Source organism: Thrips palmi, unplaced genomic scaffold (genome assembly GCF_012932325.1).
Source record: "Thrips palmi isolate BJ-2018 unplaced genomic scaffold, TpBJ-2018v1 HiC_scaffold_4, whole genome shotgun sequence".
Lineage (NCBI taxonomy): Eukaryota > Metazoa > Arthropoda > Insecta > Thysanoptera > Thripidae > Thrips > Thrips palmi.
In genome coordinates, this window is record NW_023144631.1 from 14579496 (window position 1) to 14599930 (window position 20435).

The 20435-nt window shown below is 42.7% G+C and overlaps 2 protein-coding genes across 5 annotated transcripts in view; one reads left to right on the plus strand and one right to left on the minus strand.

Moving 5' to 3' along the window:
- LOC117649070 (serine protease snake-like) lies at positions 1-16306 on the plus strand. The gene is made up of 9 exons (XM_034391477.1): positions 1-97; positions 1371-1425; positions 5708-5920; positions 6644-6811; positions 9557-9702; positions 12112-12221; positions 12877-13148; positions 15731-15897; positions 16052-16306. The coding sequence occupies exons 2-9, from the start codon at positions 1371-1373 to the stop codon at positions 16232-16234; spliced, it is 1314 nt and encodes a 437-aa protein (XP_034247368.1). The 5' UTR covers positions 1-97; the 3' UTR covers positions 16235-16306.
- The window catches only part of LOC117649068 (phenoloxidase-activating factor 3-like), a 13377-nt gene continuing 9241 nt past the window's right edge, over positions 16300-20435 (minus strand). For 3 of the 4 annotated variants that reach the window (XM_034391474.1, XM_034391476.1, XM_034391473.1), the window contains 5 exons: positions 20236-20432; positions 19421-19531; positions 18267-18467; positions 17883-18034; positions 16300-17363 (listed from right to left, as the gene is read on the minus strand). In XM_034391474.1, coding sequence (XP_034247365.1) covers positions 17928-18034; positions 18267-18467; positions 19421-19531; positions 20236-20432 — 616 coding nt within the window. In that variant the 3' untranslated portion in view covers positions 16300-17363; positions 17883-17927. Of the gene's footprint in view, positions 17364-17882; positions 18035-18240; positions 18468-19420; positions 19532-20235; positions 20433-20435 lie in introns of those variants that run through there. The other variant, XM_034391475.1, reaches the window with a different exon arrangement.

Here is a 20435-nt window from a genome sequence, read left to right on the forward strand (position 1 = left end):
GGACGAGCCATTGCTTTTTAAACGAGAGTTGAAATACTGTAGGGAACAGTCCGGTAAAGAGCCTCTTCAACAGCACGGCTGAGCGTCACATTCAAAGGTCAGACAGCATTGCTCTACTGTAAACTTAAATTAGGACTTTTGTATCTAATTTTGTGCTCAGAGAGGGTCATTTTTACAGAAAATAAACCAAAACAAATAACCCGAAATCGAGGGGTCCATTCCAGACGATCATATCGCCACGTTTCCATACACGTTTCCATGGACAGAATCTTCTCAGAGGCTAATCCAAAGCGAATTTCGCTAAGTTTGATGATTTGGAACCGATAAGAGAGTAAGCGAAACACTTCCACAAGCACTTTCCGACGTTTAAAGTTTGAACAACGCGCAATTACTGGGTCACGAGCAATCGCGTAAGACGGTTTTAGGCCATTTTCAGTGTACTGCCTTCTTAAGATATGATCCTTTGAACGGACACGACGATAGAAGACCTTTTGAATGAGATGCCTCGGAATGTGCTTGCTTCAGTCTTTCCAAATTGATGCAATTGTTCACTTGTGCAATTTAGGCCGGGGGGGGGGGAGGGGGCTAAAGTGAAGAAAATCGATTTTTGCTGTTTTTTTTCACTCTTTGGGCCTTGGTACAATCAAGCATGACCATAGTATTTCAACCCACAGCACCGTCAAATCGGCATAGGGGCCTGTTGATCCGTAGAATCACTGTGAGGTTAGGTTAGGCCCTTTAACTTTAAACCGGTTTTTCTTTGTAACTTGTTTTTTCTTGCGCGGAATAAGAGGTAGAATGTTGTGCGACGGCTGAAAATGATCAGTGTTCATTTGCCTACAAGACAAGGGAGAGTTTTTTTTTCTTTATTTTCAAAAATATATCTTAATGTCTAGTTACAGGTCAATGAATGTCCAAAAGCGGCATAAAAACAGTCATGGTTCTAGTTTTTAAGGTTAAAACCGAAAGTTTTGAAATCCGGCTCCCTTTCAGTAGCGTTCCGGATAAAATTCTTTATTAGGAAACTCCGTATACGAATGTTTGAATTGGACCTCTCGTACGGTGCCTTGCAAATTCTATGGTCCAAAACCGTCATTTTCTAAAAGGCATAAGAAAGTCGTAAAATAACCAAACTTTGGCCGAGGTGTTTTCTTACTAAATGCAACAATGTGGCAATATGGTTTGTTTTTGGTTCAATTTGGAAATAAGGGAGATTTAACGCTCTGTTAAAATATCGTATGTTTATCTCTACTCGTTTCAAATTCATGACGATTTAACGAAAATCTGAGTATGAAGTAGAGTGATGTCACCCCTTTGTTGTTTTCTTCATACTTCGAACATCTTAATTTTTACGCGACCGTTGCTTACAGATGGTTCGTTTCTACCTGCTTGTGGAAATTTTCGTGGTTTTCTTCTTTGCCTTGGGTGAGTTTCTACTTCATGCGAAATACCAAAGTAGGTACTGCGCAGTAGAATCCAAAATACAAATTCATATTTCTGAGTCAACGTGAAACATAATTTACAATGCAGAAGCTACACTCAGACAAGGTGGTGCCCTGAAACTGACCGACTAAGTCGCCCGCCCCAGTTTTTAGGGCGACTTGAGTCGCCGACTTTCTGGGCGACACAGTCGCCTAGTTTCTGGGCGACACAGTCGCCTAGTTTTAGGGCATCTTGGTCGTAAATACAGAGCTTACTTATGAATGCTGGCCCAAGGCGCCCTCAACCTGAGCACCTTTGGGGTTGGTCCGACCTAATGTAAACCACTGCTGCCCAGATTCGGGGCACCTATTGCGCCTAGATTCGGGGCATCTCTGACGCCACCCAAATGTGAAATCATTGAGTTTATCCATGTGCAGGCAAACTTGTGTGCCATGCCTTGGGCCAGCATAGATAAGTAAGCTCTGTATTTGCGACCAAGATGCCCTAAAACTAGGCGACTGTGTCGCCCAGAAACTAGGCGACTGTGTCGTCCAGAAAGTAGGCGACTCAAGTCGCCCTAAAAACTGGGGCGGGCGACTTAGTCGGTCAGTTTCAGGGCACCACCTTGTCTCAGTGTAGATCTGACACAATTGATTAAAAAAATTCGTTTTTCGGACCTGTTAATTCCAATTCCAGAGCAGTTTTTGGTGTAAATGAAGGGCATGTGGTTAAGTGGAACCAGATACCCCAAAAGCCATCGCATATTGGGAACTGTCGGGCCACTGTACAGGGTGAGTTTCCTCAATGTGTCAATAATTTGCAGGCAGTTTGGGCATCCCTAGGGGACCATTTTTCACCAATGAACTAGTGGGCGCAAACGTCTAGGTACGGAGATAATTGGTGTTTTGTAATTGGATTTTGCGCGTACGAGGTAGGCACCCGGTGCCACTGAGGGCGGCAGGACCTGTCGAGGGGGTGTCGCGGGACTAGTAGTACTCGCGGGAGTGCCACTGACCTCGCGGAAGTATCCGAGGAATCCCGCCACCCTCGCAAAGACAGCCGTGAGATCCACTGTAACGGGGTCCACCATGACAGCCTCTTGAGACCCGCGGCAATCCCCCCCAAAAGACATTTGCAAGGTCCGCCGCACCCCTACGAGACTCGAAGCACCCCTCCTAGACCCGCGACACCCACACGTGAGGTCCTGCGACCAGCAGTGGCAGCGGGTGCCTACCTTGCAGGCGCGAAGGCCAATTACAAAACCCCAAATTATCTCCGTACCTAGACTTTTGCGCCCACTAGTTCATTGGTAGAAAATGATTGCCTTGGGGTGATCAAACTACCTACAAATTATTGACACATTGAGAAAACTCACCCTGTACTAGGGGTACGCGCCGTTGTGTGTGGGCGCGTAGTGTGGCTGAGCGATGCGAATTTGGACTTCGGACTTTGCTTAAGTTGACGAAATGTACAGCTTGTGGGCTCATATCAAAAGAAGTGTAGGTCTGGGGTGTAAATGGAAGTGATTTTCGTTATCAGCACAAAAAAAACTGTTGGGATCAACGTCAAACTAAATTTCCCAAAAATTTTGGACTAAAATTGGTCAAAATTCGGTTATGCGCGAGTCTGGGAAAAATTTGGAAGTCATTTTTGAGTTCAGCTCACCAAAAACTGCAGGAAACAATATAAAACTCGATTTGAAAATTTTGGTCAAAAGTGACCCAATTTGAAATGAAAATATAAGTCTGGAGTCAAAATGGAGGTGATTTTCGTTATCAGCACACAAAAAACTGTTAGGATCAACATCAAACTCAATAAAAAAATTTTTGGTCCAAATTTGGTCAAAATTTGCTAAAGCGTGAGTCTGGGAAAAATTTGGAAGTTATTTTTGAGTTCAGCTCATCAAACACTGCAGGAAACAATGTAAAACTCGACCTAAAAATTTTGGTCTGAAATGACCAAATTTGAGATGAAAATATAAGTCTGGAGTAGAAATGGAAGTGGTTTTCATAATCAGCACCCCAAAAAACTCCAAGAATCAATATGAGATTCGATTAAAAAATATTGATATCAAATTGATCAATAATTGGTAAAGAATGGGTCTGGGTTGGTCTTCATGGATCACCCTTTGTCGTCACCAATACCCTGATGCCACACCAATGCGATTCTTTCAGTCGAGTAACATTCCATTGCCAGCATAGAATCGCTTAATTTGCTTGAGTCACTATTATATATATCTTTTTCTTCAAACTCATGAATTCACAAATTTATTAGATATATTTGAGAAGCCTTTTGTCATTATTTTTTTTCTAAACCAGTGAATTAAACAATATAGACTGGAATATGTAATCATATTTTATATTTAGTGACTCTTTTTAGGGCAGGCGGATCTGAAGCATTCGACGGAGACCAATTTTTGTCAAATTCAGTGTATCGTCTCATGAAGTACAATGCAGAGGCCACTTGTTGCTCAATACGCCAACTTAATTTACCTTATTCATGCCTCGTGATATTTTATCTTTGGAGTAAAAGAATACAGTATAGTTTTAACATTGGGCTTACATTCAGAGAGCCAGCTTTTAAACCATTACCAATATTTAGTTCCAGTTGTCGGACACAAACTTTGGTGAAGTGAAAGGAATCGTGTCATTAAACCCAAATTTACCAAGTCACCCACCGCTCAAAACCTGAATCGTCTCATTGAACCCAATATCAATTCAAAATCTGTTAGCACTAAATATTGGATTATTCATTGCACTAAATACATCTATTTATGGATTATTTTAATCAATAGATCTTAGTACTAAAATATTTATGTTAGCTTGCAGCATTGCAATAGAATGTCATTTCCCGAGACAAACCAAGACATTTAACATGTCTTCCAATTTTAACACAAGTTATTCATGCATTTACCTGTTTTGATGGACTATGTTTTTTAAAAAATAAAGATGTTATCAGAGGAAACAAAATCAGTAGATGCATACAAAGTAAAAGGCAAAGAAAACATTCTTTTAACAATCCACAACTACACTCACAGTGCACTGACCTGAAGGAAGATTCCCCCGTGACGGGGGAGGGGGAGAGGAGAACGAAACACGGAAACCATTCTCACTTTCAGTTTTCGTATTTTCCTCTGTTGACACTCCGGAAGGGTTTCAATCATTCTAGAATTTTAAAAAACTATCTCAGTACCTATTTGAGAACCCCTTTGCTCTTTAGTTTGTTTATTTCATAAGTGCCGCCCCGTCTTGCAGACGGCTTGCAAGCGCGGCAGCCGGTATGAGAAATTGGTCAGCCACACGCTGCTACCAACCTAACCACGCTAATTACCTAATTCAAAACGATGTTTTGAATTTTTCAAACGATGATAATTTTTAAATCTAAGATAAACTCCCCTGTAGGATGTTTAGGAGACATCAGGTGTGAAATTTGGATACTATTCGTTCAGTAGTTGCTGAGAAACGTGAGTGATTACATACAGAGGGACAGACGCACGACCAGTCAGTTTTTGGTGCGCCCAAACACGGCATGGGCTTCGCTATCGCTCAGCCAATAATGTTGGGTGACTTTGCCGGTTTTGCGTAACTGTGCGTCGGAGAACCCACAAAAGTCCATTGTTTGCTCCAGGGGCGGTCTGCCCGTGTGGAAAAAAGTCGCGTGATTCGGTCCTTGCTTCGTCGTTTTGAGCATGTGGAAAACCACGATCAAACAAGTAAGATAAGGCGAGGGGGCGACGAAAAAAAAAGCATTCGATCGTCTGCTTTCGGTCTTGGGCTCGCCCCAAATAAGTGCTAAGCTAAGATTTTGTAGAACTGATACAAATTTTACAATGGTGCAATCAACTTAATTATTACAGGCAGAAAACAATTTTAGAATCGGTTATAATTAGGAACAGTCTAACAATCTGTTATTAGTGTTCTGCAATTATAGCGAGTCTGATGTGCAGACATCCGCTCAACTGCATTTCCTACGCACGCCTTCACACATTTACGAGGATAACATCTCTTATTACCTCAGATTCCCTGTCTAGCTATTCGAGTTATTGTATGCAACAAATATCAGCCTTCAGTTTGTCTTGTTGCACCTTCGACCTGGCAACAGAAGGGCAATTGAGAAGTGAGGTAATAAATTTATCAGGTTATTTAGATCATCGCGTAGGATCAGACTTTCAGGGGATTGATGTTTCTTAAACGGAAAGGTTAATTTTTGAAAATGTCAAATATCTATGATGAATGAACGACTGATCAGAGAGGTTGCTCAACTCTGGCTTTTCAATTTTTAACAGGGTCAGATGCATGCCAAACGCACGACCAACCATGTACAGGAGGCGGCCTCGGTAACTGCTGTGGCGGCCAGAACCTCGTTTGTCACAAAGCATGTCCCGGCTGGAGGCAGGGTCGCTGCTACCATCGAGGGAAGACGTTGCCTGGCTGCTTGAGTGCAGCGGCTGTTGAAACCACTTTGAGGCCCCCTCCTTCAGACGGCAACAGAGACGAAGGTTGGTGCTTTACAAATCGAAGAGCGTACATTGTATGCTCTAACTGGAACATACCTGCAAGCACGCTCTAGTTGGCACATGCCTGCCAAGCATGCACTTACTACTTACTAGTGCATACATGCCATGTACACGCTAACTGAAGCATGCATCTAGTGCACAAGGGATAGGGAAGCGTGTACATGACATGTATGCACTAGTAAGTGCATGCTTGGCAGGCATGTGCTAGCGAGAGCGTGCTTGCAGGCATGCTCCAGTTAAGTTACACTCTGAATCCAGGAACGTGACACCACGCACGGCAAAAGTACCGCCTGGGATTCCCAGGCGCATCATGGGGAAAAGGGCCTATTTTCCAGGCACCGCCTGGGAATCCCAGGCGGTACTTTTGCCGTGCGAGCATTGTGTCACATTCTTTTCAATGTGAACAAGCTCGTTTTTGGCCAATTCGCACCCACACGAATGTGACAAAATGCTCAAACGAACGTGACAATGTGTCATGTTCGTTTCAACGTGATGTCACGTTCCTGGGATGAGAGTGTAGAGCATAAAATGTACGCTCTTCGATTTGTAGAGTAAATGCAGTGTCAATACCTCACCAGCTTCCGAATAATGCTCTGGAAGTGGGTCATATTATTTGTCAGTTTTAAGTTAAGGGGGCAACACACTGAAAACACGGAAATGCAACGAAATATAATTCACGGTAAGTGTTTCTCTGTCCCTGTTTAGGGTCTCCCTGTTTTAATTCAGCGGCCGCCAGCCACGGGGTCTGCACGCATGATTGCGAATGGGCGCGACATCAAACACACGCTCAGACGTGTGGCGGTGATACCCGAGCCCATTCGAAAACTATATGGTGCTGTCCGGCGTCCCATCACGAAAGGAAAGCGACACAAAGTAAGTATACTGCCGCGCTGAAGTTGGCCAGGAAAAAGTGACCTCATGCGGGAACTATCAGGGACTTTGTCGAAACTCATTTCTCAACCCCACGAAAAACATAGCAAAATATGGCGGATCATAATTTTCACATACCGTAGAACGGGGTAATATGAGACAAATTTCGAGGTTTTTTTTTTGAATTTTCCCCTTTCAATTTCAATTTGAGGTACTGAGGTGTTCATCACTTGTTCATTGACCCTTTGGCTACACTCTCACCAAATTTCAGATTTTTAGGTGCAGCAGGGATCTTTCAATAACCCTCGGAATGCCGTCCCATATTTCCCTGCAATGTGGGGTAATGTGAGACAGAAGAAAGAAATGTTAAAGAAGTATGGATAATTACATCATTGAGGCGGGTTTGGAGCTTTTTAAGTTCTTTTCATTCGTTTTAAAGATAATTGGAAACTATAATGGAGACGATATTAAATCTGGAGGGGAGAAAAATGGGTGTCACTAAAGAAAGCTGAAAAATGTATAAAAAGTCATGAGTTGTGCCTGTCACATGAAAAAACTAAACGAAGAGCATAGATGCCGGTCAGATAGTAAAACAAATTCGTGTTAAAATAATCATTACTTGAAATTATTAACAGTGGAGTATGTTTGGCCTCATGTTTCAAGCGAAAAGAGGTGTCTCTATTTTCCCTGCAAGGTAACAAAATTGTATTCCATCTGGAACAGGCAGCCCGGGAGTAGACATAACGGAACCAAATTTTGTCCTGATTATGTTGACATAATTGCTTACAGATTTAAACCTCGTTCGGACGAGAAACCGAGTGCAAACCGAGGTTTCTGGGGAGGTTTTTACTTACTTTATAAAACTTGTTAGAATTTAGAGGTTTTACCTTCGGTTCTAAATAACCCTGGCGAGCCTTCGTGCGTTTCCCGTGAGCTGCCACGGCCTCATAGATCACGAAAAAAAATTCACGGTGGACTTCTGAACAACCGCTAGATAGCAACACGACAAAAACCGAAAAAAGTGCGCTTTGTCTCGATTTTCCTTCATGTCTCATATTACTCCGTTCTACGGTATGTTCAGTAGGGTGCCGCGAAAAACACTTTTTTCTGAAATTGATATCGGCTTGGGTGGCAAAGTGTTCTCTCAGGGGTCAATATGAACGGTTTTAAATATCACCCCGATCGGATAATATCTTCAGCCCCCACAACGGCCTTGAAAATCGGAAAAATGGTTAAAAACGCCTTGTGGGTAGGCAATTTGTTTGCACGCTTCCGGCCACTTCCAGGCATGTCGTTAGGCTTAAAAAGTCGAAAGGGGACCCCCTCAGCCTAAAATAAATTTGTGGACAACCTCACTCTATGATTAATACCAGTTTCTGCAAAGTTAACGCATGATATTTAACAATTCTGTCATGATTTGCCTGTAAATTCCCATGTATGTCACTTTCGCCCATTTCGACCGTCTTTTTCTCCGATCTGACTTGCTTCCTGAGGTCAGAAGGGTCGATTTAGGGGGGGTTCATTTTGGGTCAAAAATCGCTAGGACGCTCCGTTTGGCGAGAAAAATGGGTCTACTTAATCAATTTTTCTGCAATTTCGGTTATTTTGACCCAATTTTCCCGCCAAACGAAGCGTCCTAGCGATTTTTGACCCCAAGTGAACCCCCCTAAATCGACCCTTCTGACCTCAAGAAGCAAGTCAGATCGGAGAAAAAGACGGTCGAAATGGGCGAAAGTGACATACATGGGAATTTACAGGCAAATCATGACAGAATTGTTAAATATCATGCGTTAACTTTGCAGAAACTGGTATTAATCATAGAGTGAGGTTGTCCACAAATTTATTTTAGGCTGAGGGGGTCCCCTTTCGACTTTTTAAGCCTAACGACATGCCTGGAAGTGGCCGGAAGCGTGCAAACAAATTGCCTACCCACAAGGCGTTTTTAACCATTTTTCCGATTTTCAAGGCCGTTGTGGGGGCTGAAGATATTATCCGATCGGGGTGATATTTAAAACCGTTCATATTGGCCCCTGAGAGAACACTTTGCCACCCGAGCCGATATCAGTTTCAGAAAAAAGTGTTTTTCGCGGCACCCTAATGTTCAGGCCCGGACTGGCCAGGGCATTTGGGCAGAAAAATATGCCGGGGCCCCGGCGTTGTCGGGGCCCCCCAACTTACAGTTGCGAGGCCTCTCTGGCCGCTGGGTCTCAAATCGACCCGAAATACCTTTAATTCGTAGTGCTGCCCCCTTACAAACTGGCAGGAATTGCATTTTGAACACACAATAGGCCTTGGCTTTTAGCTCGCTTCGCTCGCATAGTAATGCGGAATCGCGTGAAACGAATCTATCATCAGGTCGATGAGTTCCGAGCAGGTCCAGGTCAGTTCCTGAAAAACTTGCAACAATGTTTTAGTTTGCTGTGAACCAGCTTACCAAAAGATATGCATGTTTTCGTTTCGTCATTTGGGAGAAAATTTAAATTGCATTAGAAAAATTTTAAAGCTCGCTTCGCTCGCAGTTTCCGCTGCTAATGTTTTGCTGCTAGCATAAGAAACTAACCCTGGGTAATTATATCATTTCTACAATTTCAGAAGTCAGGGAAAATCACAAGGGTTGTCGTAACATATTTATCTAGAGGATTTCGACTTGCGAGGAGGGGGGAGCAGGGGCCCTTTTGACAATTTTCTGCCGGGGCCCTCTATGAGCCAGTCCGGCCCTGGGTATGTTCGAGGTTTTGTTTCTTTCAGTGTGCAGAGAGTACTCAAAGCACCCATGGCTCGACGCCGAGCGTCGGAGCCCGACTGGACAGGTTTCTAAAAGGCGCTGCATGACTTCGCTCAAACCCCTCATGGCTGGCGCGGAACGGGCCCAACTGCAGGAGTACCCCCACATGGTGAGCGGTGTCTTCAGTACAGTCAGTGGGGTCATTCTACAGAAATGTTACAATATGATGTCCCTATCCCTTTGTGACGAAAGTGTTCGTCCAGGAAAGCGACGTGGTTTGCGTAATGAGTAGTGCTTTTTGTGCTTTGAAATGATCCTCTTCTGGGTTTCAAAATTCCTGAGGTTTTTAGGTGGCTGTGGCCTCCGATAGGTGCAAAATGTTAACTCCGTAGCTGTTCCGATGCATAGCCCTTGCAAAATGGAAAATATATGGGCACTGTATGGACAAAATATATGGCCCAACATGTATTGATGACATATGTGGAAAAGATAATTTAGCAAGATACTTTTCCGATATAAAAAATATGTGGCAAATATATAAATTTCATACATTGGTCTATATGTAGGCAATATATAGTGTGAATACACCATAGAGTCTAACGACTCAGAGACTTCGTTTACTCTTATAAAAGAATGTAAACTTCGCCTTCAGAGGACATCCAATTGTGGTCCTACCGTGGTCTCTTCGAAGAACTTTTCGCGCTACGCCCAAAAAAGACGTTTAAAATTTCCGAACTGTTCCAGTTCACTTGTTAAACAGGATTTCTCAAAATTTCTTGGAGACTTAAACGCATGGAAAAGAACCTTTCCCCTGCTCAATATATGGCGTCAATATATTTTACAATATAAAATCATGTTGAGAAATATAGCCGCCTTTCAACATCCAGTGCCAAGATTTTGAGAAAAGTTACGTGAAAAGTCTGCCCTCCTCACCCTGCCCCATCCCAAGACGGGGACCGTGTCAGATATTGAAACATATATTTCGCGAAGATAATATTATATGGGGAAATATATGCAGTATATATTAACGGGCACCAATATATACCCCCATCTATAAACCACGTATTGCGCAAGATAATTTGCAATATATTGAGCAAGATACAATTATATTGACAATGCATGAAACATATATGGAGTCATATACTGACACATATTTTCCATATATTTTCCTTTTTGCAAGGGAGTACACAAAGTTTGCGCCTTTCGTATGTCTAAACGAGACACAGGACAATCGTTCCTGAGGGCTCTATTTTCCAAGGCTCTTTCATACTTAAACTTGATCTTACTGACAATCATAAAAAGTTTGAAGCTTTGCGCCTGCTCACAGTTTACTTTTGTCCCGACGTTTTTACTTCCCAATAGACGTGTACACTGTAACTAGTTTGGCACTCCACGAACGAACGGGAAGTCGCAGCCTTAATCTAAGGGCTGCAATGTAGACTTTTGCAGACAACAAGTTTGAGGGATGTGTGTCCGATGGATAGCATCAGATTGGTTCCCAAATTACAAAAAGGGGGTCGCGTATTTTTTGTGTATGTAAACTCATACCCGATTTGCTATACGGACCCCTTATGCGACAAACGTTCGAAATGTGGATAAAAACATTCGTTTGGTGGTCCTTAAGGGGGCAATACACTGAAAATGGCCAAAAACTGACTTGTGCGATTGCTTCCAAACGCGTTGTTGAGCGTTGTGCAAACTTTTCATGTGTCAAGACCTTACAAAAAGAAGCATTTTAAGCCCAGAATGGCGTCGATTGGACGTCAGGGAGCGGAGCAGCGCCCAATCAAATTTTCGTCAAAAGTCGAACTGGCGGGCGTCCCTCAGTCCGCAAAAATGAAGATATCTCAACCCCGTTTGCGCCAAAATGTAGATAATTGAAGCGGCTATCGCATGAACTAGGATTATGAACATCGAGTAACCGAAAGTTCAAAATTTCATCCAAAAACACTGTTTGAGGATTTTGCAAAAATGATCAAAACAGGTTTTTTCGTAAAATTTTGTACTTTTGATTGTTCGATGTTCATAATCCTTTATTCGGGGTTTAGATATCTTCATTTTTGCGGACTGAGGGACGCCTGTCAGTTCGACTTTTGACGAAAATTTGATTGGTTGCTGCTCCGTTTCCTGACGTCCGATCAATGCCATTCTGGGCTTAAAATGCTTCTTTTTGTAAGGTCTTGACACATGAAAACTAAGAACAACGCACAACAACGCGTATGGGAGCAATCACACAAGTCAGTTTTGGGCCATTTTCAGTGTATTGCCCCCTTAAGTCAGATGTGTATGCGCATTCTACTGTTTCAACTCATACGGCTGCAATCCAGGTGTTTGCTTCAAAATGTAAACTCCGTAGGCGTCAGTTTAAGTAAACTCCGTAGTCATTGCCCCTATTATTTTAGGGGAGACTAAAATTTTTCTCGACAAGCGTTGCGCTTGATTAAGTTTTTCATTCTGCATGCCAAACAAGAAAAACGAGCCCAGTATGCTCAAAATCGGACAACTTTTAATTTTCCACAGTTCAAAACCCGATATTGTAATATTTCTATGTAGAATGACCCATGTTCGTTGCTCGCAGGCTCTGATTGGTGGCTACAATCCTGACAGCGAACGCAACCTCCACTTCTGGTGTGGAGGCTCCCTCATATCCCTTGACTTCGTCCTGACAGCGGCACACTGCCAAACAAGGTAAAGAGGAAATTGTCACATGTTCTGCATTATCACACGTAACGCTCCCCACCCTAAATGTCTTACGAAGAAATTTCCCATAATACGAAGGAAATGGCCTAAGCGTAATACGAAGGTGGTTTTTCTTCGTACGAACGTTTTTCTTTGTATCTCACAATGAAAAAGCAACAAAGATTCGTGTTACGAAGTGCTTCGTACGTATTCTGCTTGCGCCGAATTCACTGTTACATAAGTATAACATAAGTCAAATTTCATTGTAAGACATTTAGAGTGCCGAGACGATCGTTAAAATGCTTCCAAGGAAGAGCGGCACAGTGGCTTTTAAGCTTAGCACTACAACGTGCGTATTAGTGTCACTGTCAAACACAACTGATTTCAATATTTCCATTAGGAACTCTGCGTTCGCTTGTACTATCGAAAAAAAATGGGAATTTGCGACGGTAACTCTAGAAAAACTGGTGCCTAAATTCTGAAATTATCGAAAAATCTTCAGAAACTACCAAGAATGCTCGTGAATATACGAATGTTCCTTTCTCAAAATTTCTTTCAGAAGCGCCTTCGGACGTTCCGTCAACTATTTTAGACAAATACAAACTGATTGAAAAAAAAGCAAGAGCGCAGTGAGTCATAATTTTTTAAAAATATTTTGTTTCAGGAAAACGCGACCGACTCACGTACGGCTAGGTGGTTTGGAAAGCAACGGCAGCTCATCGGAACCTTTCGCTCAGACCATTGAAGTAGTAGAGCTATTCATTCCCAGCAGTTACAAGCCACCTAAGCTTTACAGCGATCTGTTGCTGTTGAAGCTGAAGCAGAGTGTAAAAGTGGGCGATTACGTTCGGCCCGCGTGTTTGCACCCCGGTGGAACTGTGAAGAAAGACCTTGAAGTCACAGGGTGGGGGGCCACCTACGACCTCGAGAGGGGTCGTAAGTATAACATGCTAGCTATGTGCATTGTTTACGAGTAGAAAACACTACCCACCCACAACGTCAAAAGGGTTTCTTTCCGCTCTTTTCATTCTTTCAGTAGACTCAGTCAGGTCAAAAGAGACCAGCTAATACACTGGTAGCCAAGGAATGTGACGTCACGTTCGTTTTCAAGTGAAAACTGCGATGTTGGTTTGAGCGTGACAAACGGTGAAAATTTACAGTCAAACGAATGTGACGCACCGCACCGCTTTGTCACATTACTTCGGGTGTGACACGCAATCAGCTGTCGAACTGTCACCTTAAAACGAATGTGCGACACATGGTACCCAAGTACACTTGTCATGTCACATTCAAACGAATGCGACACGCCATGATTGTCAGATTAAGGGCTGTCACGTTCGTTTTAATGATTTAAGATTAGACACATTTATTTTGTTTAACTTGTAAAATATTTCGCGAAACTATGTCTCAAACGGTCTCAAAGCAAGAGGGTCGTTTTTACTGCACTGCCAATCCAAGTGTGACACAGTCTCACACTATTTAGTGCGAGACACTATGTCTCACGCTTACAACCGTGAGCCACGTTTGTCTCACGCTTCCTAGTGTAAGACACCGTTTGTCTTACACTTGCAAGAGTGGGTCCTGTGGCATTGAACCAAAGAAAACCACAGGCAGCAAGTGTGGGACAAATGGTGTCTCACACTTGGAAGCGTGAGACAAACGTGGCTCACACTTGGAAGCGTGAGACAAACGTGGCTCACGCTAGTAAGCGTGAGACACAGTGTCTCGCACTGAGACTGTCTCACACTTGGATTGGCAGTGAAACAAGTGTTAAAAATTTAGATGGAAGATTTTCAGGGGGCACTGAGACTGAGAAGCTCTGTGCGCGGTGATATTTTGTCTTTATGTCTTGCGCCTTTCACACACCAGGCTAATTCTTTCCCACACTACAAACCTAACTGTCTACTAAGTACACACTTACAAATGCATGCTTGCAAGTACACACTTACAAACGCATGCTTGGCCAAGTACACACTTACAAATGCATGCTTGCAAGTACACACTTACAAACGCATGCTTGGCCAAGTACACACTTACAAATGCATGCTTGCAAGTACACACTTACAAATGCGTGCTTGAGGCCGTATAACTCTATGCGTCAAGCATGCGTTTGTAAGTGTGTACTTGCCAGCATGCATTTGTAAGTGTGTACTTGGCCAAGCATGCGTTTGTAAGTGTGTACTTGCAAGCATGCATTTGTAAGTGTGTACTTAGTAGACAGTTAGGTTTGTAGTGCAAGTCACCCGAGACCCCAAAATCAATGTCTCGGATTTTGACGAAACTTTGTCGGTGTGTTCACTCTCAATCCAGGAACGTGACACTACGTCGAAACGAACGTGACAAAGTGTCACGTTCCTTTGAGCACACGCAGAGAAATGTTTAGCGCTGGCTGCTAATTCTTAACTGCCCTTGCTAATAATCTTAGCTGTATATGGACAGCTAATACCTTAGCACCAGTTGCTAATATTCTTAGCTGGCACATATTAGCTAGGTAGCTAAGGCCTTAGCAAGCAAAACTAAGTCAGAAAATTTTCGGTATTCGAACCTCAGACTTTTACTTGCCGACTTGTTACCTTTCCCCTTCGGCTACTGCCGTTCCTTCTGCGGAGAGGAGTTAGGGAGGACTCATATCCTACGCTGGGGTCGAATGATCAGTCAATAGGAGCTTAGCGCCAGCAGCTAATTTATTAGCACCACCGCTAAACCTCTGTGCTAAGATTTTTGTCAAGTCTTGCTAAGTTGTGTTAGCTTCCGCTGCTAAGTCTGCACAATGTAGCTAAGGATATTAGTTCTTGTGCTAAGTCTCTCTTGCTAAGGTACATTAGCAGGTCAGCTAAGTTATTTTTCTGCGTGCATTGTGTCACATTCGTTTGAATGTGAACAAGCTGGTTTTTTGGCCAATTCGCACCCAAACGAATGTGACACAATGTCACGTTCCTGGCATTAGAGTGTTCCCTATACAGCATAGCGCTTCAGAAAAGAAAAAATGAAACTTTGTTGGTCGGACCGAAAAGCTTAAATCACGTAGTTTGTAAAAAAAATTGAACTTAAAAGTTGTTTATTGCCTTGGATACTCCGTGGATTTCTTTTCTCTTGATCGTACCGTGACTTTTCCAGTGAAGGGCAACAACACAAAGAATGGTTGTAAATTTGCGTACAAGGAAGGATACCTTTTAACTGATCATATCTGGTGCATTCGAAGGTCGATCCGCAGGTCAAACGTTGTTGAAAGGTAGAAGGTGCATCATTTATCAAATCCTTATCGAAGTTTTTTGAAACGTCGGCCTGCGTTTCGAGACCTTTGACCTGTTTTTTTTTAGTTAGGTTAGACAGCCTGCTTTGGCAAACATATTATTATCTGCCTTTTATAACGACACAAAGCACATCCGATTGATTTGATTGGACTTAGGAAGAGATATTCCTGTAGGACCACTCTTGAACATCTTTACTATTTTCTGTGTCTAGGTTCAAGTGATTTAACATTTTTCCTGTCTGTCTCTTTTTGTGTTGGTTTTTAGGAGGACTCCACAAAAACCTGATGAAGCTAAGAATCTATAAACAAAAGTCAAGTTACTGTGAAAATAACTTCCAACCGGACCCCATTGACCGAAAGCTGCCCGAAGGATTAAAGAAAAGTAGCCAGCTGTGTGCAAAACCTAGTCAAAGAACACAAGGCATCTGCCAAGTAAGTTCACGCCAGCCAAATTATTTCTTGGGGACTAAATGCCTCACGGCAGAAACAAAACCTGTGGTTACTTGTTCTTCGTGTGACTTTTGTTTTAGATTAATTACCAATTAACACAAGGGCTACAAATCAAAATACCTATTTTTGTTTCTAGGGTGACTCTGGCGGGCCGCTGTCATATTACATGGATTCCTACGAAGACCCTTTCATGTGCATGCACACAGTTTATGGCATCACTTCCATGAACCCTGCTGGAACCTGTGAGTCTGGGGACCCAGTTGTCTTCACAAGAGTATCTTACCATTTGTCGTGGATAGAACAGATTGTATGGCCGTAGATGGATCAAAACTTTCGCTGAAATGGCACACAAAGGAAGAAAGAGAAATAAAGAAACAGGTTTTCCCTTTAACGTTTATTTTTTTAAAACAAGACAGAGGAAACCACAACAAAATTTCATGTTAAATTGTTGTTGTAGTTTTTCTGGTTAGCTCTTGTCCAAGGTCTAATAAATTCAAGCACAATTTGGACCACTGAATAACAATTTTACAATCCTTTTCATGTCCAAGGTATAAAACAGTACCATTCAAACTAATTTTAGGCATTCACACTGCTTTGACCTTGTTTTACCACACCGGTGTGCAATGTGAAGACAAATTTAAGTTCAAAAAAGTTAGTCGTCAGAACTTTGAGGTTTGAGAAAACCCGTTTTGTAATGTTCCGTCATGTTCACAGCTGTAGTACGGCAATTGGGCCGCTAGGCTTTGTTCTCTATCAATCACCAATGGTGACGTTTGTACATACCACATAGGCGCGAATCCAGAGACGGATTGAGGGAAGGGTTTACCGGAACCGGAAGGGTTTACAGAAGTTGCTTCCTACACTGAGAAAATTTGTTGACCCTTTAAGACAAAAACGTGGATGATGTTTTCATCACTTTCAAATGATGACAATCTCATCTCAAATTGGTGACATTTTAATCGAGGCTCCTGTACTGATGGCATGGGCGTGACAACAATACCATCTATTGTTTTAATGCCACTGTTGTAAGAAAAATTTGCCTTGAAATTTTCATTAAATGACGATTCAGATAACCTGAGTCAGAGTACAGGGGTGAAGTGCGACTTTTGGCGTACCTTTCAGGTAAGCAAAACTTGTACCACGTATGGATTGCAGGAAAATGTTAGCCGTGTGTCAACGAGCCATGTAGTGCTTATTTTTTTTTTAAAAAAAAAAGCTCAAATGGAATTTCTTAATTTAGGTGGTGTAGCTCTTATACCAGCAGCGTCTGCTGATTCAAGGTCCTAACATGGATGTGCAATCTTTCTACACAGGTCAAACACGCCCGGTGACTCATGACTTTAAGGCGCTGTCAATGCAGAGGACTGCGGAGTGTTGTCAGAATAACCATCTCAGTCTTAAAGGGGAGTCAGCCAAACCGGCCTGGTCAAGCCTACAATTCCCGGTGCACTGTCAGAAATTTTGTCGTAAATTAGCGACAAAAACGTCGCTAATTTTGATAGCGACAGAAATCGTTCTGAAACTACTTCGTCGTAACTGAACGACGAAAAAATCATTTCTCTACGACAATGTCGTAAACGCGATTACATATTTTGAAATCTGAAATCCCCGAAAAGTTGATGAAAAGTTGCAATTGTGCTCGCTTATTTACGATTTGTGTCGTTCATTTACGATTCATGACACAAATTTACGACAAGATTCGTAAATGTACGATTGAAGTCATAACTGCACGACATATTCAAAACATAAATTACGATCGTTCGTAAAATTACGATTAAGTTGTAAATTAACGACTTAATTCGTTTCAAAACGGAACGTCTCGCTATCAAAATTAGCGACAAATAAGTCGTAAATTTACGACTCAAGTCGTATATTTACGACTTGAGTCGTAACAAAATATGTCGTTTTAAAACGACATAATTGTTCTACAAAATGTCGTAAATTTACGACGATTTTTAACAGTGTGTTGTCGACTTCGGTATTGCTGAAAAATGTCAGTACGCATTTTCTTTTCAGTTCCTGATGTTTCGCAGAATCCACGGCAAGTATGCCGCCACTCGCACATACACGGCGTGCTGGTTGGGACGGCCACAACTGTCGGCCGCGATGCTCAGGATCCCTGCGACCAAGGGCAAATAACTCCAGTTAAATTTGGGCACCGAAATTCATCAAACTTGTAAAATGCACTGAAATTCATTAATATTCATCGAAATTCGATGGAAATTCATCGAAATTCGGTGGAAATTCATCGAAATTCGACAGGCATTCATCGAATTCCGACAGACATTCATCGAATTTCGACAGAAATTCACTGGATTTGTGCACCGAAATTCACAGTGATTTCCTCTTGCCTGCGACGACGAACTGCGGACCGCCCGGCTGCGTGTCGTCGTGCAGCATGAGGGGCGAGCCGTCATCGCCCCTGCACGGACTGGCGCCCTTGCCGGTGTTGGTGCACACCTGGATGGTGGCGTTGATGTGCGTCTTGATATTGCAGGCGGAATCTGACACCTCAAACACACGTGCCTTCCTCTTCCTAGTGCTCAGGTACTCTGTAGGATGCAGTAAAGAGGTTATGAAAAGAGTCAAAATCGTCGTTTGTATTAACCTTACTTCAAGGGGGACATCACTCAAAATCCGTCAACAACTTATTTTCTTTTCCTTCCAAAAAATATATGTCTTTTGTTCTGGCTTCAATATGGCACGAGCCAAACATCTCGACACCTCAGGAAACCATAATAACTCGCCCGGGCGCTGGAAGACCATCCTAACTCTTCCGGGCACTGGGAGACTATCTTAACTGTAACACGAATCTTATCAAGTGAAGATAGTCTCGCAGCGCCCAGAAGAGTTAGGATAGATTTCTATCGCTCGGCCGCGAGGTAGGATACTTGTAAGTACTCTGGCGAGTTCAGACGCTTTCCTTAGGAGGGGCCGATCTGCTTAAGGTTAAAGTGCTGTTGCGCTCGTTGCACGTTTTTTTTTCGTAATTTAAATTTGGAGCTCGTTCCAAGGCCCCATGAAGCAAAATTTTAGCAACAGCAAAGAGATTTCGCTCAGATATTCCTCTGACAGACCACCATGGCCGGAAATAGAAGAAATTGTGTACCGCTATTACTTCTAGACCTATTTAATTTTTTTAACTCAAAAATTGCGTAAATGACTTTTTTTAAAAACAATTCAACTTTGCTTTTTGGGCCTGGAAAAATGGGAGTTAGTTCGTTCTAGTTCCGGCCATACTCAAATGTTTGAGGAATGCGGACACGAAATCTCGTAGTTGTTGCTCAAACGGCTCACCCGGTAGCTTTAGCACAGTGAAAAAGCGTCCTGCAGGACATTTCCACGATACGGTCGCTGATATCGGCCAAATGGTGCGCCAACAAAGTTCTTTGTTTGGTCAATCTCGATGTAGAATTACGAGACTTGCAAGTCATTCTGTCCACTTTTACTGGTCATTCGACGAAAACCTTGTATTCGCCCTGATGTCCCATTGGAAGACACTTGCCATTCCGAGTTGGTCCAGTTCTGCCCCAGCCTGCCACCCAGAGACGTTCGCCGACGTAGGACCTGTCAGTTGCATCGCTGGGTGCGGGCAGGCATATAGCTCTAAGCCAAGCTGCAAGCAAAGGAACGAAGTCTCTTACGAAGCATTCAATTTCAAATCAGGATGGTGGCAAACGCTGCTGTTTCCCATTTCGAAACATCTTATTGCGGTTGAAGTCCGTCTGGTACTGTGTATAAACCGAACACTTGACTGAACTCGTTTTGGGGTCGGAGAAATGCAGGTTGCGACATTTCTGAGTTGCAGTGCAATTTGCCTAGAATACATATCTTCACCTAAACCGCTAGTACGCTTCAACAAGATAATAACGAGGAAATTTAAAAATAATTTTTAATGTTTTTACTTTATTGTTAGAACTTTAATTTTGTTTTTAAATTTTTTTAGAATGGCCTATAAAGTTGATGCCTCGATCAGAAAAAGAAAGGTAAGGGCTTTTAACCTTTGCTATGGTCTCTATACAAAAAATACCAACTCCAGTACTCTTCAATTTTTCAGAGCAAGCTCCGTGACTCTCTGCACTGTACTCTGGGCCAAGCCGCGTACATGGCAACTCATTCTAAGTAATCGCGTCTATTGATTTTCCCAGTATATGACCCGTTTTATAATAGTTGTTTCGTCATTCTCCTAGGAATAGCAGCTTTTCCACTGGAAAGTGTTATCAAAATTGGAAACACCAGCGCTCAGCACTTGACTGATTTGTCAGAGAAGGATCCTTATCGAATAAGAAACGCCAGTTTGTTTTTTTAACGTAGTCTTACGATTATCGATGACTTCCACCTCTCTGGAAAGCCTGATCAAAGCGATGTCATGGTAGGGGTTAGCATTCTCCTTTCTGTACCCCGGATATGGAATGATCTCCTCCACGGTTATGTTTAATACATCATCGGAGCAAAACTTGAGATCATCGCAGTCCGGGTTCTGATTCAAGTCATGCTCGCCCAAGCGTACGAACTCACTG

Bases quoted from the DNA above. Each gene is read 5' to 3' on its own strand.
- LOC117649070 (XM_034391477.1), top strand. From the start codon at position 1,371: ATGGTTCGTTTCTACCTGCTTGTGGAAATTTTCGTGGTTTTCTTCTTT. The intron at 6,812-9,556 runs GTAAGTATACTG...TGTTTCTTTCAG, and splicing joins CGAAAGGAAAGCGACACAAA to TGTGCAGAGAGTACTCAAAG. The intron at 12,222-12,876 runs GTAAAGAGGAAA...ATTTTGTTTCAG, and splicing joins GCGGCACACTGCCAAACAAG to GAAAACGCGACCGACTCACG.